This window comes from Salvelinus namaycush, chromosome 11 (assembly GCF_016432855.1).
Source record: "Salvelinus namaycush isolate Seneca chromosome 11, SaNama_1.0, whole genome shotgun sequence".
Classification (NCBI taxonomy): Eukaryota; Metazoa; Chordata; class Actinopteri; order Salmoniformes; family Salmonidae; genus Salvelinus; species Salvelinus namaycush.
Window position 1 is genome coordinate 3711486 of NC_052317.1, and position 20694 is coordinate 3732179.

The 20694-nt window shown below is 41.1% G+C and overlaps 1 protein-coding gene across 1 annotated transcript in view; it reads right to left on the reverse strand.

The window, feature by feature from the left end:
- The window catches only part of adcy8 (adenylate cyclase 8 (brain)), a 194489-nt gene that overhangs the window by 33871 nt on the left and 139924 nt on the right, over positions 1-20694 (reverse strand). The window contains exons 9-12 of the mRNA XM_039004483.1: positions 15939-16039; positions 15122-15323; positions 8760-8849; positions 5366-5538 (exon numbers count right to left, since the gene is read on the reverse strand). Of these exons, the coding sequence (XP_038860411.1) occupies positions 5366-5538; positions 8760-8849; positions 15122-15323; positions 15939-16039 (566 nt within the window). The remainder of the gene's footprint in view (positions 1-5365; positions 5539-8759; positions 8850-15121; positions 15324-15938; positions 16040-20694) is intronic.

Sequence of the window (20694 nt, forward strand, 5' to 3'; positions counted from 1 at the left end):
GGCACCTGACCACACAACTGAACAGTAGTCCAGGTGAACAAAACCAGAACCTGTAGAACCTGCCAATCTTACTTCTCCCCATCTTAGCTACTGTTGTATCAACATGTTATCAGCATGACAGTTTACACTCCAGGGTTACTCCAAGCAGTTTAGTCACTTCAACTTGCTCAATTTCCACAATATTTATTACAAGATTAAGTTGAGGTTTTGGGTTTAGTAAATTATTTGTCCCAAACACAATACTTTTTGAAATATTTAGGACTAACTTATTCCTTGCCACCTATTCTGAAACTAACTGCAGCTCTTTGTTAAGTGTTGCAGTGATTTCAATAACTGTAGTTGCTGAAGTGTATAGTGTTGAGTCATCTGCATACATAGACACACTGGATTTACTCAAGGCCAGTGGCATGTCATTAGCAAAGATTGAAAAAGTAAGGGGCCTAGACAGCTGCCCTGGGGAATTCCTGATTCTACCTAGATTATGTTGGAGAGGCTTCAGTTCAGTAAAGAACACCCTCTGTGTTCTGTTAGACGGGCAACTCTTTATCCACATTATAGCAGGGGGTGTAAAGCCATAACACATATGTTTTTCCAGCAGCAGACTTTGATCGATAATGTCAAAGGCCGCACTGAAGTCTAACAAAACAGCTCCCACAATCTCTTTATCATCAATTTATCTAAGCCAATCATCAGCAATTTGTGTAAGTGCCGTGTTGTTGAATGTCCTTCCTTATAAGTATGCTGAAAGTCTGTTGTCAATTTCTTTACAGTAAAATAGCTTAGTATCTGGTCAAACACCATTTTTTCCAAAAGTTTACTAAAGGTTGGTAAAAGGCTGATTGGTCAGCAATTTGAGTCAGTAAAGGGGGCTTTACTATTCTTGGGTAGCGGAATGACTTTTGCTTCACTCCAGGCCTGAGGTTACACACTTTCTAGTAAGCTTAAATTGAAGATATGACAAATAGGAGTGGCAATATCATCCACTATTATCCTCATTAATTTTCCATCCAAGTTGTCAGACCCCGGTGGCTTGTCATAGTTGATAGACAATAATTTTTCCACATCTTCCACACTTACTCTACAGAATTTAAAATGACAATGATTGTCTTTAATAATTTTATCAGTTATACTTGGATATGTAGTGTCAGGGTTTGTTGCTAGCATGTCATGCCTAAATTTGCTAATATTGCCAATGAACATATAATTAAAGCAATTTAAAATATCAGTGGGTTTTGTGATGAATGAGCCATCTGATTCAATGAATGATGGAGCTGAGTTTGCCTTTATGCCCAAAATGTAATTTAAGGTGCTCCAAAGGGTTTTACTATCATTCTTTATGTAATTTATCTTTGTTTCATAGTGTAGTTTCTTCTTTTTATTCAGTTTAGTCACATGATTTCTGAATTTGCAGTATGTTTGCCAATAGGTTCTGCAGCCAGACTTACTTGCCATTCCTTTTGTCTTATCCCTCTCAACCATACCATTTTTAAATTCCTCATCATTCCAAGGGGATTTAACAGTTTTACAGTCATTTTCTTAATGCTTATTAGTAACTGGAAAAAGCAATTTCATAAATGTGTCAAGTGCAGTGTCTGGTTGCTCCTCGTTACACACCACAGACCAGCAAATCATTTTTACATCATCAACTTAAGAATCACTACAAAGCTTTACAGGAATGTGGTTCTGAATATAAACGACAACACCTCCACCTTTGGCATGTCTGTCTTTTCTGTAGATGGTATAACTATGTATTGCTACCACTGTATCATCAAAGGTATTATCTAAGTGCGTTTCAGAGATTGTCAGAATATGAATGTCATCTGTTACTAGCAAACTACTGATTTCAAAAACCTTGTTTCTTAAAACTTGTTATGGCTAGGGGTTCCGCTAGCGGAATGTTTCCACAACATCCGATGAAATTATAGAGCTCGAAATTCAACAAAAAATTATTAGAAATATTTAACTTTCATACATTCACAAGTGTAATACACCAAATTAAAGCTTAACTTCTTGTTAATCTAGGCACCGTGTGAGATTTCAAAAAGACTTTACGGCGAAAGCAAACCATGCGATTATCTGAGGACAGCACCCCATCAAACAAACACATGACAATCATATTTCAACCCGCCTGGCGCGACACAAAACTCAGAAATAACGATATAATTCATGCCTTACCTTTGAAGAGCTTCTTCTGTTGGCACTCCAATATGTCCCATAAACATCACAAATGGTCCTTTTGTTCAATTAAATCCGTCGTTATATCTCCAAAATGTCAATTTATTTGACGCGTTTGATTCAGAAAAACACCGGTGCCAACTCGCCCAACATGACTACAAAATGTCTAATAAGTTACCTGTAAACTTGTTCCAAACATTTCAAACAACTTTCCTAATCCAACTTTGGGTATTTTAAAACGTAATAATCGCAAAAATTTAGGACGGGATAAACTGCGTTCAATATCGGACGAAAACAAATTGAAGCGCGTTCCAGGTCGCGCGCACATTAGAGTGCACTAGGCTGGACCCTTGTTCTGAATAGCCATACTTCTTCATTTCTCTAAAGAAAAACATCAACCAATTTCTAAAGACTGTTGACATCTAGTGGAAGAAATAGGAACTGCAACTAAGTGCCACAGAAATCTAGGTTCCCATAGAAACCTAATAGAAAACACAGTGAACTCAAAAACAAAGGCCTCACAAGTCCTGAACTGGCAGCTTCATTAAATAGTGATGCTGGGATGCTGGCCTTTGAGGCAGAGTTGCAAAGAAAAAGCCATATCTCAGACTGGCCAATAAAAATAAAATGTAAAGATGGGCAAAAGAACACAGACACTGGACATAGGAACTCTGCCTAGAAGGCCAGCATCCCGGAGTCGCCTCTTCACTGTTGATGTTGAGACTGGTGTTTTGCGGGTACTATTTAATGAAGCTGGCAGTTGACGACTGGTGAGGCGTCTGTTTCTCAAACTAGACACTCTAATGTACTTGTCCTCTTGCTCAGTTGTGCACCGGGGCCTCCCACTCTTTCTATTCCGGTTAGAGACAGTTTGCGCTGTTCTGTGAAGAAAGTAGTACACAGCGAGCAATTCCAGTCCTCGGGGGCCTGATTGGTGTCACAGTTTTGCCCCAGCCCTAGCTAACACACCTGACTCCAATATTCGCCTAATCAGGATCTTCAGTTTAGAATGCAATTTGATTAATCAGCTGTGTTTGCTAGGAATGGAGAAAAGTGTGGCACCAATCAGGCCCCGAGGACTGGAGTTGTCCACCCCTGTTCTATGGGCCAAATCCCAAGTGGGTTGGTTCCTGCGAGCACCATAAAGTATAGGGTAAGTCCCGAAAGGTAAGCCTGAGCAGGGTAGTCCTTGCAGAGGGTAAGTTCTAGGGGGTAAATCCCAGGCGGGGTTGGTTCCCTGCAATACTCGTAAGGGAGGGGTAAAAGTCCCAGCCGCAGTGGCCGTGAAGCTGTAGGGTGTGTGTGTGTGTGTGTATGAATGTGTGAACATGATTCGTGTGTAGTAGCAGTAGCATTAAATAGATTGGTTTATGCCCTATTGGGGTGGGGAACCGTGACAGATTAGGTGGAAAAAGGTGGACAACTGTGAGTAATTTTGGTAATGAGGGTTGTTGGGAACAGTGGTATTTATTTAGAGAAATTGGACTAAAACTCCTTCCCATGCTACACATTACTCGTCCACAACTGCCTCTGGGGAATTGACAGTGTCGTCCAGCACCAAAAGTATACAGAGGAGTGACCAAATTATTGGTAGCCTAAGCTGTTACTACTTAACGCTGTTGGGGGGTGACGCCGAGTCAATAATAACTGATATGGTTTCTAGCGGCCAGGAGACTCCCGGAGTGGGAATGGTAGAAGGGGAAAATTTTACCAAAGCATTAGAGGCACTAACAAAAGGCATATGACCAGCACCAAGAACCAAATAAATGGTGGGGAAAATTTGCCAAATTGGACAAAATTGGTGCACATTATCCCGTAGATGGAAAGTTTAAAACCAGCCAATAATGTATTGATGCAATAGTAGTGTAGAATACTGAAATCAGAGAACAGTCCAGACCAAAATACCACGGCATTTTATCAGCAGTGGACAAAGATGGAAAAAGTGAAAAATAGAGACCTGCGAGGTAAAATGGAGCAGGCAGTAGACAAGAACGAGGCTATAAGGTGACAGCAGGTCACATCTGGAGGCCACCATTATACCTCTCTCTTAAAGAGAAAAAAGAGCAGTATGGGTTGCGAGAGGCAGAGGACATGTGCATTAAGAGTCCAGATATAGTAGTCCTGTACTGGATAGTGGATCAGCATGATCTAGGTAAATCATAGAAATGTGTGCCCAGTACGAACACACGCGACCCCGGTTACATTTTATCCGGGACAAATAGTACCATGGGAGTACAACCCTATTCCCAATGATGCGTATCCCCAAGTACGGATCCAAATTCAGCATCAGCCACTGAGCATGAGCGAAATGCATAATATTATGAAAGACGCACCGGATCCAGTAAAAGAGGGACAGGGATTTATCAGTTTCCTGAGGAAACAGGGTAGAATTGTGGGGTTTCATGCTGGTGATTACGATCATATTGAATACTCGCTTTGCCAAGAGCCGTGTTGCCAACACTCGCACAGTAATATCGAATGTCGGCTTGGTCCTCTGTACGCGAAGCATGTGACTCGGCGATAGCAAATTACGAAATTGAGGGATTCTTAACCACAGTTGGGAATATATTGTTTCGACCAGATGTGAGTAAAATTTGTAACTGTACTCAGGTTCCGAAAGAAGGAGTGCGCAATTATGTGGATCGGATGGATGATGCGCTACGTACTAATCTGACAATGGGGGATAGATACGATCAAAATGTAGGAATATGTACGTCTGCTTTGATGGCAGGCTGTCAAACCTGTCATTAAAACAGCTATTGTGGGGTTAGTGGACCAACATGGGATGACATAGTACAGGTGGCATTGAGATCGGAATCTAATTCCGCTCACTTCGCAGCCGTGCGAGTGGTTAATACAGCCACAGTGAAAGTCACCAACAGTGGATTCAATGGCCAATGTAAGACAAAGAAACAGAGAGAAAAGGGTAGCGAACGTGTGCTAAAACACAGGGGGTTAGCTCTCTGTTTTAGATGTGGGGCCATCAAAAGCAGTCTAACGTCAAGATAAGTCCAAGTACCACGACATTTGTCGTGTATCCATCTACGTACTGTATAACAAATTCCCAAATGGTTGGGAAAGGTACGCACCATCTTAAATGACTAAATTATTGTAGACAATGCCTATATTTGGGAGCAAACATTTGAAAGCATTTCGGTGTTAAGATACACTGTAATGTTACATCACTCACTCTGTGTTGTGGTGGACATAGTCGTAGCGTAAAAACAGGGAGGTGTAGAAGGCTTCAGTGAGCAGGGAGTAGATAGCAATCATGACCAGGAGCACAGCGAGCTTTAGGACCGAGTTCAGTCGCAGGAACACCGCGCACGTCACCATGGCGAGCACCCCCGTGAACACAAAATACTGTGGAGGAAAACATTGACACACACAACACTTAAATGGGTAATCTGGAATTGGTACATACATTTTTGGACTTTTAAATAGATTTTATATAGCCATTAATTCTTGAAGAATACAGTATAACTATAAATGCCACATGAGCTTAGTTCGTGATGTTGTACTGCACCTCATCAAAGGGCAAAATATAAGCACGTTTTACTCCATTGTTTGTAAACAGCCATAGCCGCGGGTAGATGTTTGGTGGTTGGGGTGCTGAGATAAAAAACATTTTGCAGGACTAGTAAAGGCCCAGTGCAATACTTTTGTAATTAAAAAAACTATATATCATCAAATGATATATACAGTGCCTTGCAAAAGTAATCATCGCCCTTGGCTTTTTCCCTACTTTGTTGCATTACAACCTGCAATTTAAATAGATTTTTATTTGGATTTCATGTAATGGACATACACAAAATAGTCCAAATTGGTGAAGTGAAATGAAAAAAATTACTTGTTTCAAAAAAATTTCAACGCAAAAGTAGTGCGTGCATATGTATCACCCCCTTCGCTATGAAGCCCCTAAATAAGATCTGGTGCAACCAATTACCTTCAGAAGTCACATCATTAGTTAAATAAAGTCCACCTGTGTGTAATCTAAGTGTCACATGATCTCAGTATATATACATCTGTTCTGAATGGCCCCAGAGTCTGCAATATCACTAAGCAAGGGGCATCACCAAGCAAGCAGCAACATGAAGACCAACGAGCTCTACAAATAGGTCAGGGACAACGTTGTGGAGAAATACAGATCAGGGTTGGGTTATAGAAACATTTCAGAAACTTTGAACATCCAACGGAGCACCATTAAATCCATTATTATAAAATTGAAAGAATTTAGCACCACAACAAACCTGCCAAGAGATGGCCGCCCACCAAAACTCACAGACCAGGCAAGGAGGACATTCATCAGAGAGGCAACAAAGATAACCCTGAAGGAGCTGCAAAGCTCTACAGTGGAGATTGGAGTATCTGTCCATAGAACCACTTTAAACCGCACACTCCACAGAGCTGGGCTATACGACAGAGTGGACAGAAAAAAGGCATTGCTTAAAGAAAAAAAATAAGCAAACACGTTTGGTGTTTGCCAAAAGGCATGTGGGAGACTCCCCAAACATATGGAAGGTACTCTGGTCAGATGAGACTAAAATTGAGCTTTTTGGCCATCAAGGAAAATGTGATGTCTGGGGCAAACCCAGCACCTCGCATCACCCCGAGAACCCCATCCCCACAGTGAAGCATAGTGGTGGCAGTATCATGCTGTGGGGATGTTTTTAATCGGCAGGGACTGGATAACTGGTCAGAATTGAACGAATGCTGGATGGCGTTAAATACAGAAATTCTTGAGGGAAACCTGTTTCAGTCTTCCAAAGATTTGAAACTGGGATGGAGGTTCACCTTCCAGCAGGACAATGACACTAAGCATACTGCTAAAGCAACACTCACGTGGTTTAAGGGGAAACATTTAAATGTCTTGGAATGGCCTAGTCAAAGCCCAGACCTCAATCCAATTGAGAATCTGTGGTATGACATAAAATTGCTGTATACCAGCGGAACCCATCCAACTTGAAGGAGCTGGAGCTGTTTTGCCTTGAATGGGCAAAAATCCCAGTGACTAGATGTGCCAAGCTTATAGAGACATACCCCAAGAGACTTGCAGCTATAATTGCTGCAAAATGTGGCTATACAAAGTATTGATTTTGGGGGGGGGGTGAATAGTTATGCAAGCTCAAGTTCTGTTTTTTTGTCTTAGTTCTTGTTTGTTTCACAGGAAAAACATATTTTGCATCTTCAAAATGGTAGGCATGTTGTGTAAATCAAATGATACAAACCCCCCAAAAATCTATTTTAATTCCAGGTTGTAAGGCAACAAAATAGGAAAAATGCCAAGGGGGTGAACACTTTTGCAAGCCACTGTATTTATTTTATTAATGTAATATTTTTATTCCAATTTTCCCGGGGTGTTTCAGCACCCTTAGCACCCCTACTTCCCGCGGCTATGTTAATAGCTGTATGAATTTGAAAGTCATTACATTTCTCCTACCCTTCCTTTCAGCTGTCCCAGATTTCCCCTTTAATGAACATAATACAGTAGAAGGGCAACAAAACACTTAAATTCAGGAAATTAAATTATTTTATTTAATGAGCTGGAAATTGCCAATTAATTTATATTGGGATTTTGATTTCAATGTTGTGAATTAAAGTCCTATTCATTTCCTGAGTTGAAATGGCATTGACGCAAGCCACGGACTTGAGTGATGAAAAGATAAACACTACATGACCAAAAGTATGTGGAAACATGCTCGTTGAACATCTCATTCCAAAATCATGGGCATTAATATGGAGTTGGTCCCCCTTTTGCTGCTATAACAGCCTCCGCTCTTCCGGGAATGCTTTCCACGATATTTTGGAACAGTGCTGCGGGTACTTGCTTCCATTCAGCCACAAGAGCATTAGTGAGGTCAGGCACTGATGTTGGGCGATTAGGCCTGGCTCGCATTCAGTGTTCCAATTCATCCCAAAAGTGTTCAATGGTTGAGGTCAGGGCTCTGTGCAGGCCAGTCAAGTTCTTCCACACTGATCTTGACAAACCATTTCTGTATGGACCTAGCTTTGTGCACGGGGGCATTGTCATGCTGAAACAGGAATGGGCCTTCCCCAAACTGTTACCACAAAGTTGGAAGCACAGAATCGTCTAGAATGTCATTGTATGCTGTAGAGTTAAGATGTCCCTTCACTGTAACTAAGGGGCCTAACTCGAACCATGACAAACAGCCCCAGTCCATTACTCCTACTCCCCCTAACTGTACAGCTGGCACTAAGCATTCGGGCAGGTAGGGTTCTCCTGGCATCCGCCTAACCCAGATTCGTCCATCAGACTTTCCAGATGCACTGCTAGCTATGAATTCTATCTGAGGGTGTTTGCATGTTTAGGTAAAAATTCTAATAATGTCCCGTTTGGAATATTGGCAAGTAGAGGGGCTCCCCAGTGGGTGGGCCCAGGCACACATGTGCCTACGTGGCTGGATAACATGTTATCTTAGTTTCACCCTGTGAAGTGTTCCCCTGAAATACTAAAGTACTATATAATGCCATGTTAATACCATATTGTTAGTACTGTAGTTACAGTGTTACTACACAGGTATAAGACCAACTTAATGTAAAGTATTACTGTCTAGTACATTTACCTCAGGGTAGAAGCAGATGTCAGGGATGGTGGTGGATGTGTTGAAGGTCTGGTTGCTGAAGGTGCTGGACTTGTCAAAATCACACCACAGCTGCAAGAGAGGAACAGAGAGAGATCAGTGGTGTACATTATTGTCTCTATAAATAATAAGTGTATGCATACTCGATCAGTGAATGAATACTCAAATACAGGCACGTGCAGAGAGCACGAGCTCCTGCGACACCATTCATCAAGTATATATATTTTGTATACCATTGTCATTGTTGTTAGGAACACACTGCCCCCAAGTCATCGTGACATTGTCAAGTTCACCACCCGCATCCCTACCCGGTCCTGGTCTGCCCTGAACGGAGCTCACATGCACCCGGTGTGCCTTTTTTCCCAGCTTGCCCTGTACGGAGATTACGGAGATATCCAAACATGCATGGCTTGATATGCGGTCACCGGTCAAGTGTCTGTAGCAAGCCACCTACAGTTGAAGTCGAAAGTTTACATACACCTTAGCCAAATACATTTAAACTCAGTTTTTCGCAATTCCTGACATTTAATCCTAGTAAAAATTCCCTGTTTTAGGTCAGTTAGGATCACCACTTTATTGTAAGAATGTGAAATGTCAGAATAATAGTAGAGATAATGATTTATTTCAGCTTTTACTTCTTTCATCACATTCCCAGTGGGTCAGAAGTTTACATACACTCAAATAGTATTTGGTAGCATTGCTTTATATTTGTTTAACTTGGGTCAAACGTTTCGGGTAGCCTTCCACAAGCTTCCCTCAATAAGTTGGGTGAATTTTGGCCCATTCCTCCTGACGGAGCTGGTGTAACTGAGTCAGGTTTGTAGGCCTTCTTGCTCGCACACACTTTTTCAGTTCAGGTGATTTTAATTTGGACCCTCAAGTTCTAAGCAAAACAACCACAAAACAAATACAAAACACTGTAAAAACACCAGCAAATCATCTCCAATTAATTTTAATTTTGGAAATACGTTCCAATGTATGTGATAGTATACAAATGAAAGCAAGGTTTGACATTATTGTGTTTTAGTCAAATATATTTGTTTGGGCTTCTTGTGGTCAACTTCTTGCGGTCAATTTGCAGTTCACAAATTATTTGTAATTATTTTCAGGCCCCCTGACCATCCACTCAAGAAAATTGTTGATGATCCCTGATTTACATCATCAACATTCGGTATGGCTGGCTGAGAGCCTACATGCAGCAGAGAGGCAGAAAGACTTGGGGGGGAAATTCAGACCCGAGTTATGCGTGCGTAAAAGGAACTTCATTCCCTTTTTATGCACTTTTCTCTCTCTACACATATTCTGACCTTGAACTTAAGCAAGGGTTAACACATGTGCCAGCCAGATATTCCGTTTGGGGTGGAGTTTACAGAAATGGAGGTGTGGCAGAGGTGTGTCTACAGATATGCTGTGTTCTGACCTTGACTTAATTCCACCACCTTTACACATGAGGAAACCACGAATAAGGTTGAGTGAACCTGTTGGCTCCAAGTAGAAAAACATCTACTTGCTTCCCCCCCCCCAATATAAATTACACACACAGTCATTTATAAATTGATAAGAGCTATTGATGAAGCGCAAGGTAAATGAGTAAACAGCAAAATATGTATTAGTTGTCCTGCTTTCCCTATTTCACCATGTTCATACTGCTTTTCTTTATTCTACAGCTACAAAAGTCTTTCTCAATCAGTTCACTGTTGAGTGCCTCTAGGCTGTAGGTGCTAAAAGCATACAGTACGTAGACCTTGCAACCTCGCAGACTAATGATGCGTATTTCACAAGCTTAGATGGAAGTAATGACTTGCAAGCAATGTTGCTCTGATCTTGAAAAGAGAAGAACATTGCCTCCAGAAGGTAAATTGGGGTCAGTAGGTTCAGCTGTGAATCTATTGCTGGGCAAAGAACCATTCGTTTAGATTAGGTATAGAAAGAGGGCCCTGTATTTCAGGATGTAGAATTGAACTGGCCCAATACCATTGAGAGATATTATCTACTATGTGAGAACCCCTTACCAAACCAGCTCTGACTGTGCTGTAAAGCTGTGAGGTTGGACACAGGTGTAGAGAAGAGACCAGACGAGGAATCAGTGGTTAAGGATAAACATAAATACTTTACTGATAAACAGTAGCTGCAGGATCACAGTACACTGGGGAAAAACATACACTAAGTCTTGAAAACTCACTCAGGAAACAAACACATATGGTAAACAGTTCCAGCTTCTGCAAAGAAAACACACCTCTTTTAAAAGGGAAATCATAATGAGTAATAGGACACACCTGAGTGTCGTTAATGTCTCTAGCACGGTCTCTGCCGCCCTCTGGTGACAGGTGGAACAATGACAACCTGAGTGTCGTTAATGTCTCTAGGACGGTCTCTGCCTCTCTCTGGTGACAGGTGGAATCATGACATAAGGCATCTCATAATCACCTCTGGTTGTACTCACAATGTGCCCTTACTCTTGACCTCCTTTCCTCACTGACCTACTTTTGACCTTGTCTAGTCTGTAGACGACTTTGTTTTTTTTGTTTTTTTATGTTTGATATGTCTACCATGACCTGAACTTGTGTATCCCTCTCCCTTTCATCTTTGGTGATGTTTTTTGCCTCTTGGGCACCATTGTAAATGAGATCTGGTTCCCAGTTGACCCACCAGGTTAAATAAATTAATAAAGAATTGGAAATAATCAAAAATGAATCCCATTTCCAATTGTCCTTTCCGGCACAATTCCTTCTGGGACATTGAATTTAATTGACTGGCGAACATGCATAAAGATGGAGGAATACAGATATAACATAAGCACTATAAGCACAGAGTTTTTATACTATAGTCCGTGACATGGTTTTAATTCACCCACAAATCAGCACAATCAATTGTTTAAGTTTTTCCAATCTGGAAGCTAGAAATGGGATCATGTACAGTTGTGGCCAAATATATTGACACCTTTGTACTTACCTCAAATTATCTTTCTTCAAAAATGGTCTTCACACGTTGTTATTGGATTTTCAACATTGCAGAACCAACTTTATTTTTTGTAAACTTTGTTAACTTAAGTTTATATAGTAGTTTTGCTCTTCTGCAGCAAACAGCTCTAATTCTTCAATGTTTGTGGGGTTCCCTCCACCAACTGTGGTTTTCAGCTCTCGCCATAGGTTTTAGATGTGATTCAGATCTGGCTACTCCAGATTTTTTTCCTGAACAATTCCAGGATGTTTTTTCTGTGTTTGGGGTTGTTGTCCTACTGGAAGACCCACAACCTTCAACAGAGACACTGTTTTTGGACACTGAATTGAACATAGCACTCCAAAATACCTTGATAGTTTGCTGATTTTATGATGTCTTGCACACATTCAAGGCGCCCAATAACAGAGTATGGAAAGTACCCCCACATCATTATCAAACCTCCCCCATAATTGATTGTAGGGAGAGTGTTATTTTCTTTGAATGCTTCATTTTGTTGTTGGAGACACAAGAAAGCCTGATTGAACTTCTCAAAAACCCACCTAAATAAGCCTAAATCCTGGGGGTAATGTTATGTGTAACAATGAAACAACGTAAGAGCTCTTTGGCATTAAAGATCAGTGCTGTTTACTGAAGACCAAATTAAGCATTCAATGAAAATAACACCTTCCCGACAATCAAACATAAGGAGGTTTGATAATGCTGTAGGGTTGCTTTTCTGCCTCTTGTACTGGGTCTCCATTGAATTTTGCGGGTCTTCCAGCAGGACAACAACCCTAAACACACATCAAAAAGCACCAAGGAATGGTTAAAAAGAGATGCTGGACTGTTCTGGAGTGGCCAGCGAAGAGTCCAGATCAGAATCGTATCCAAAACCTATGGCGAGATCTGAAAACAGCAGTTGGTGGAGGGCATCCCTCAAATATTGAAGCATTAGATCAGTTTACTGGTGAAAAATGGGCCAAATCGCCAGTAGAAAGGTGAAGCAAGCTCAATGATGACTACAAGAAGCGTTTGTCTGCAGTCATCTTGGTCAAAGGATGTGCAACCAAGTACTAGCTCTGGGGTGCCAATAATTGTGTCCATGCCATTTCTCTTTATTTTCTTAAGTTTACAAAAATAAAGTTGGTTCTGCAATGTTGAAAATCCAATAACAATGTGTGGTAACCCATAAGACTGCTGAACAATTAATCATATGGCCAACCCCCCCCCCCCCTTTGTTTTTTTACACTGCTGCTACTCGCTGTTTATTATCTATGCATAGTCAGTTTACCCCTACCTACATGTACAAATTACCTCAACCAACCTGTACCCCCGCACATTGACTCGGTACCGGTACCCCCTGTACAAGTTTACATACACTTAGGTTGGAGTCATTACAACTCATTTTTCAGACGCTCCACAAATTTCTTGTTGACAAACTAAAGTTTTGGCAAGTCGGTTAGGACATCTACTTTGTGCATGACATAAGTAATTTTTCCAACAATTGTTTACAGATTATTTCACTGATAATTATTTGTATCACAATTCCAGTGGGTCAGAAGTTTACATACACTAAGTTGACTGTGCCTTTAAACAGCTTGGAAAATTCCAGAAAATGTTGTCATGGCTTTAGAAGCTTCTGATAGGCTAATTGACATCATTTGAGTCAATTGGAGGTGTACCTGTGGATGTATTTCAAGGCCAACCTTCAAATTCAGTGTCTCTTTGCTTGACATCTTGGGAAAATCAAAAGAAATCAGCCAAGACCTCAGAAAATAAATTGTAGACCTCCACAAGTCCGGTTCATCCTTGGGAGCAATTTCCAAATGACTGAAGGTACCACGTTCATCTGTACAAACAATAGTACGCAAGTATAAACACCATGGGACCACGCAGCTGTCATACTGCTCAAGAAGGAGACGCGTTCTGTCTCCTAGAGATGAACGTACTTTGGTGCAAAAAGTGCAAATCAATCCCAGAACAACAGCAAAGGACCTTGTGAAGATCCTGGAGGAAACAGGTACAAAAGTATCTATTTCCACAGTAAAACGAGTCCTATATGGACATAACCTGAAAGGTCGCTCAGCAAGGAAGAAGCCACTGCTCCAAAACTGCCATAAAAAAGCCAGACTATGGTTTGCAACTGCACATGGGGACAAAGATCGTACTTTTTGGAGAAATGTCCTCTGGTCCGATGAAACAAAAATAGAACTGTTTGGCCATAATGACCATCGTTATGTTTGGAGGAAAAAGGGGGATGCTTGCAAGCCGAAGAACACCACCCCAACCGTGAAGCACGGGGTGCCAGCATCATGTTGTGGGGGTGCTTTGCTGCAGGAGGGACTGGTGCACTTCACAAAATAGATGGCATCATGAGGCAGGAAAGTTATGTGGATATATTGAAGCAACATCTCAAGACATCAATCAGGAAGTTAATGCTTGGTTGCAAATGGGTCTTCCAAGTGGACAATGACCCCAAGCATACTTCCAAAGTTGTGGCAAAATGGCTTAAGGACAATAAATTCAAGGTATTGGAGTGGCCATCACAAAGCCCTGACCTCAATCCTATAGAAAATGTGTGGGCAGAACTGAAAAAGCGTGTGCGAGCAAGGAGGCCTACAAACCTTACTGTTACACCAGCTCTGTCAGGAGGAATGGGCCAAAGTTCACCCAACTTATTGTGGGAAGCTTGTGGAAGGCTACCTTAAATGTTTGACCCAAGTTAAACAATTTAAAGGCATTGCTACCAAATACTAATTGAGTGTATGTAAACTTCTGACCCACTGGGAATGTGATGAAAGAAATAAAAGCTGAAATTAATCATTCTCTCTACTATTATTCTGACATTTCACATTCTTAAAAAAAAGTGGTGATCCTAACTGACCTAAGACAGGGACTTTTTAACTAGGATTAAATGTCAGGAACTGTGAAAAACTGAGTTGAAATGTATTTGGCTAAAGGTGTATGTAAACTTCTCGACTTCCACTGTATATAGCATCTTTATTGTTCTTTTATTGAGTTACTTTTATATTTAGTTTATTTTGTAAATATTTTCTTAACTCTATTTCTTGAACTGCATTGTTGGTTAAGGACTTGTAAGTACGCATTTCACGTTAATGTCTACACCTGTTGTATTCGGGGCTTGTGACAAATAACATTTGATTTGACTTTTTTTTACTTATTTGAGAAGAAATTGAGATTTATTTAAGTAAATTGCAAATGTGCCAATACATTTGACCACAACTGTATACTGTGCAAATGCAGATCCTTTTTTTTTATAGAACAGTAACGGAGAGCAAGGTACAATGCACCTAACTTAGGAAACAAGGCATTTGTGGTTAGAGAATGGAGGCCGGCCACCATCTTTGTGTACATCTGCTGTGTAAATGTCTGGCTAAACTCACAATGTTGATCATGGCCGCCAGGAAGTTGATGAGGATGGAGACAAAGACGATGACGTTGCGGGCCATGTAGGTCTCATTGATCCAGCAGCAGGACTTTCGCAGGACCAACGGCAGACACTTGTAGTCCTCCGCCGTGGTCACCAGGACTAGGAATGAGTGCAGGACGATGAGCACTGAAAACTGGATCACCATGGTAACCATCCTGCAGACATGAGCAATGGAAGGTAGATAAAGTGGCCCTGGACAATAACACTAAGGCCGCTGAAAAATGTATGGCGACAGTATGTTTCAATTAAATACAGGTGAAAACAGTGAAAAGAGTTGGTGATGTGACCGTTGCAGCAACGTTGAAGGTGGGAGAGCATTAATCACATTATGGGATTTGATTGAACTATAGACGACTCCTGACAGTTCGAGACTGTCAAGACTATGTGCCATTGTCTCTTCATTCTTACTCAACCGCATTGCCATGGGTGGAGTCATCACTCTATCTGACGTAAGACAACAGACCAGTGCAACAAACTAGAGCACGCCATTATCCAAACCAATTAAAAATGTATGTTATTGAATTGGGAATGGAAAACTGTAGCGCACTTCAAATGAGTGTGCACTTATAAGTAGTGTCCTTATTCTAAGTGTATATATATATGTCGACCTCATCCACTTTCCTCTCCCCCACCCATAGGAGTTCAGTGTTGCAATATTCTGGTAACTTTCCAAAAATGTACAGGTTTTCTAGAAGTCCAGATTGAATAATTCCTGGAAACTTTAGGAATGTTACCGGAATTCTGCAATCCTACAGCTGTCCCTCTATTACCTGGCAGAAGGCAGCAGGCTCTGAATGGCCGTGATGAAGATGAGCACGATGAAGGCGCACACCAGGTTGGACTTGAACACTTCGTCCCTCATTTGGGAATACTGCACAGTGAGGGGAAGGGAGAAGGAAATACAAGAAAAGAAGAAAGAGGGTTTTAAGAGACACACAAGGCCATACGAAAATCTCTAGCTCCACATTTCAATGCCACGACAGACACAGTCACGTCACAGTTCCACCACAAGCGTTAGAGAGATAGAGGTAGAAATAGGAGAGCAGAAGGAGGCTAGCTGGGGATTCTGGGGATGAGGCAGAGGTTGGGGACTGTAAAGTGATTATTCAAGAAGCAAGATACTAAACCACCACAACCACAACTAGTTAAGGTCACTGAACAAAGAGGAAAACTCCATGTACGAATGGTGTTTGGATTTTGCGTGTACAGCTTGTTATGTTTGGCAATACTGTCAAAACAAACGCATTTGCAATGCTGTTAGCAGTAGCAAGTGATGCTAGATACTAGTAGCATCTGCTAGCTAATATACTGTCCAAGCCTTCACATATCGTTGCCGGCGAGTCACCATGCAGAGCTGGCTGACATGTATGAGAAATCTCTGTCCTTTAACGACTGGATTTGCCCTTTGACATCTCGCACCATGACACCCTATGCAAGGTTATATTAGTTAACTATTAACTATACCGAACAAAAATGTAAACACAACATGCAACAATTTCAATGATTTTACTGAGTTACAGTTCAAATAAGGAAATTGAAATAAATTCATTAGGCCTGAATCTATGTATTTCACATGACTGGGCAGGGGCATAGCCATGCGTGGGCCTGGGAGGGCATGGGCATAGCGAAGGATGGGCCTGGGAGGGCATAGGCCCACCCACTTGAGAGACTGTCCCACCCACTGGGGATTAAGGCCCAGCCAATCATAATGAATTTTTCCCCAAAAAAGGGCTTTATTATAGACAGAAATTCTCCTCAGTTTCATCAGCTGTTCGGTTTGCTGGTCTCAGGTGCAGATGACGCCGGGTATGGAGGTCCTGGGCTGGCGTGGTTACACGTGGCCTGAGGTCGGTTGGACATACAGCCAAATTCTCTAAAACGATGTTGGAGGCGGTTTATGGTAGAGAAATGAACATTCAATTATCTGTCAAATTCTGGTGGACATCCCTGCAGTCAGCATGCCAAAACAACTTGAGACATCTGTGGCATTGTGTTGTGTGACAAAACTGCACATTTTAGAATGGCCTTTTATTGTCCCCAGCACAAGGTGCATCGGTGTAATGTTCATGCCGTTTAATCAGCTTCTTGATATACCACACCTGTCAAGTGGATGGAATACCTTGGAAAAGGAGAAATACTCACTAACAGGGATGTAAACAAATTTGTGCACAACATTTGAGAGAAATAAGCTTTTTGTGCCTATGGAACATTTCCGGGATGTTTAATTTCAGCTCATGAAATCATGGGTCCAACACTACATGTTGCGTGTATATTTTTGTTCAGTATACAACTGAAACGAAAAATAATTTTCAAAATTTAAAAAAACAACATGTTCAGTTTAAAAAATAAACATTTATTTTGGGCAAAATTCTAATGGGGTTTTCTAACTATTTTTTGAATGGGATTTTCAGGCTTCTGAATCTGGCACGTCCTATTGAGATTGGACGCGTTTGAATGATAAGGCTCAAGCAACCGACTGTAAACGAAAGTTGAGGAGTGAAATCGAGGGAGGTGTGACAGCCAAAGTCGGACACTAATGTGGTTTTCCAACAGCAAAGCTCTGAACAAAATGGTAGTGTTGCCATTGTTTATAAAACTATTTTCCCTTCTTCCTATGTCTCCAACCCCCATATCACACACTCACAAACTGAAATAATATGTGTGTACATTTTACAATCAATTAGTGAGAGGGAGAAAGAGAAAGAGACTCAAATATCATATTCATTTGTATCAATCCAGACACAATCAATAACTAAACCCTAAATCCTACTCCCTATGCACTTGTGGAGATTATTTGTCACATGCTTCCTAAACAACAGGTGTTGTTCCAACAGTATAGAGTTAAAGATAAAGACTTTGTTAAAATCATTTAAAAAAAGAAAGTGACAAGGAATAAATACACTGCGAATAACGAATAACAATAACAATTAAAAATAACATGGCTATATAGAGGGAGTACCATTGCCGAGTCGATGTGCAGGGGTACGAGGTAATTGAGGTAGCTATATACATATAGTAGGGGTATAGTGACTAGGCAATAGGATAGATAATAGACATTAGCAGCAGTGTATGTGGTGAGTATGAAAGTGTGTGTGTGTGTGTGTGTGTAGCGTCACTATGCATGTGTGCGCGTGTTGTGTGTGTGGGTGTATGTAGTGTGTGGGTGTATGTGTGTGTGTGTATGTATGTGTGTGTGTATAAGCAACATGGTGAAACTTCCACATAGCCTATCAGAGGGCTATTACCATATTTATTACACCTGTCAAATCCTCTCAGAACTCCACAAGTGCAAAAGGCGTAGGGTTTAGGGGTATATTAGGGATTGGGCCCATGTCTTTGATCACATTTGCGTGGGTCAAACAAGAAAACCCTAATGATTGGTTGACTACAGAACCTCCCACAATGTAAGCCCTGGCTGCAGGATGAAGTTGGTGAAGAGCAACTGCAGAAACTTGCAGTCACAAGTTCATGACCTTTGATCACATGGTTTATTGTAAAGTTCATACAGTCGACATGTAGGCGCAAGTATCTCCATAATGCAACTCACTTTGAAAGGCGGTGACCGATTTGTCAAAAGTGATCTGCTCGAACGCGCCCAATGACTTTATAATTTAAAGGTAGACTCAACAAGATGATGTGTCCAAGAGCAGCAAAGCAGATATTGGGCAAGTTCGAGCGGACATATTTTGTCTAGTCGGTGACCATCGTTGGTCACTGCCTTTCAAAGTGTCTTGTATTATGGGGATAAACATTTTCCAACTTGTGCCTACATGTTGACTGCATGAACGTTACAAAAACCATGTGATCAGGTCATGCAGATTTTGATGACGTCGCCCTCAAGTCACTGCAGTTGCTTCTCCACCAACTGCACCATGCAGCCAACGCCTGGTTAGTGAGCGACATTATCTGTCAAACCAATACTTAGGGTGTTTTTGGTTGACCCACGTGACCAAAGACGTGACTGAAACCTTAACCAACTTTGCCGCAATTCTAAAGCTACAGGCAGAACGGCGGATACAAATGAAATGATATTTGAGACCTCTCTCGAACCAATTAATTGTACACACATTATGTTTTCAGTTTGTGAGTGTGAGTTTATTTCTACATTTATAAAGAGCAACGTTTATAAGCAATAGCAGCGATGTTGACACTGCCTTGTTGATCCACACCTTGCTGGAAAACCCTTACAGTGTCCGACTTTTGACTGTCGCAGATGCACCTCCCCCGACTTCACTCCTCGACTTTCGTCTAGAGTTGCCTTCATTAGCGTTACTACTCGAACACACCCAATGAGTTGAGCATGACATACGGCTCTAACAGTCACACAGTATCTGCGCATGTGGAAGGGTGCGCTTCGCGCCGCTACAACGCGGTAGCTCCGGGACCAAGAGAGTGGAGAAGTTTAGCCTCTTACTGTGGAAATTGACTCACTACTACTGTTTACTTTGTGCATCTACGTCATCTCGCTGAGTCTACCTTTAAACCTAACCTTTGACCTGACAAATCCCCTTATGCATTACTGCCCCACAGTGGCAAGAAGTGACATCCTCAAAAAAACAAAAACACATAAATGGCTCCTAGTCACCCACACAGGCTACTTTCTGTCCCTAACACTAAAACTAAATAATATAAAAATGAAATAGATTTTTTTTTAATAAAACGTATACTAAATAAAAATGAGTAAATCAGATCTGAAAACAAAATACTTTGTAAATCTTAAAATGAATAGAAATAAAAACTAATATAAAAACACAAAACTATAATAACCTTGACACACTGCCCCCTTTCTCTCTGTCTCTTCCTCAAAGGGTGCTGGGGAAATTAGCAAGAGGATGCTTCATGTTTGTCACGACTAGACCAAAATGAAGACATTCTAAAGCAACTCACTGGGCATTGGGTAGAAATGAACCGAAAAGGGGTGGGGACTTGAAATGTTTAGCTTAAGATGGTTGCACGATAAAAGGGAAACACAGGTAAGGAGCAAAGGTCAACTCAAAGGTCAAGGGTGTAGAAAAGTGGCTTTAGTCATGGAACAAAAAGTAAGAAGGAAAAATAAACAGCAAAAAAGCTGAACATGTCAACTTTTTCAACAAGGTTTTAAAGGAGAACAGGTCCATGGCATGGATATTTGGTCATGAGTAAACTTAAGGGGATTCTTCATTCTTGGAAAAGTCAATCAGCCTTTTGGTAAAAAACACTTTAATTAGCGACCTACCCTAAAATGATCAGTAAAAAAATGATCAAGTTATTCTCTGAATTATTTAAATTAGATATCAGTCATTGATCCAAATGCACTGTAAGTATAAGATCTGTGCAGTTTAAAAAGTATTTCTGAATTAAATGTTATTAGCCTTTAGGATAGTTTTCAAATAAGGTATGCAGATGCTAGATCTGATCTAACAGAAGCCAAAATATGCCATCTTGCAAAATGAGGACTAAAGGCCTGTATTCAAACCAACGCAGATCAACAACATTGCACAGCAATTGAATATTTATACTATATCGGAAGTATAACTGCGGTAACAG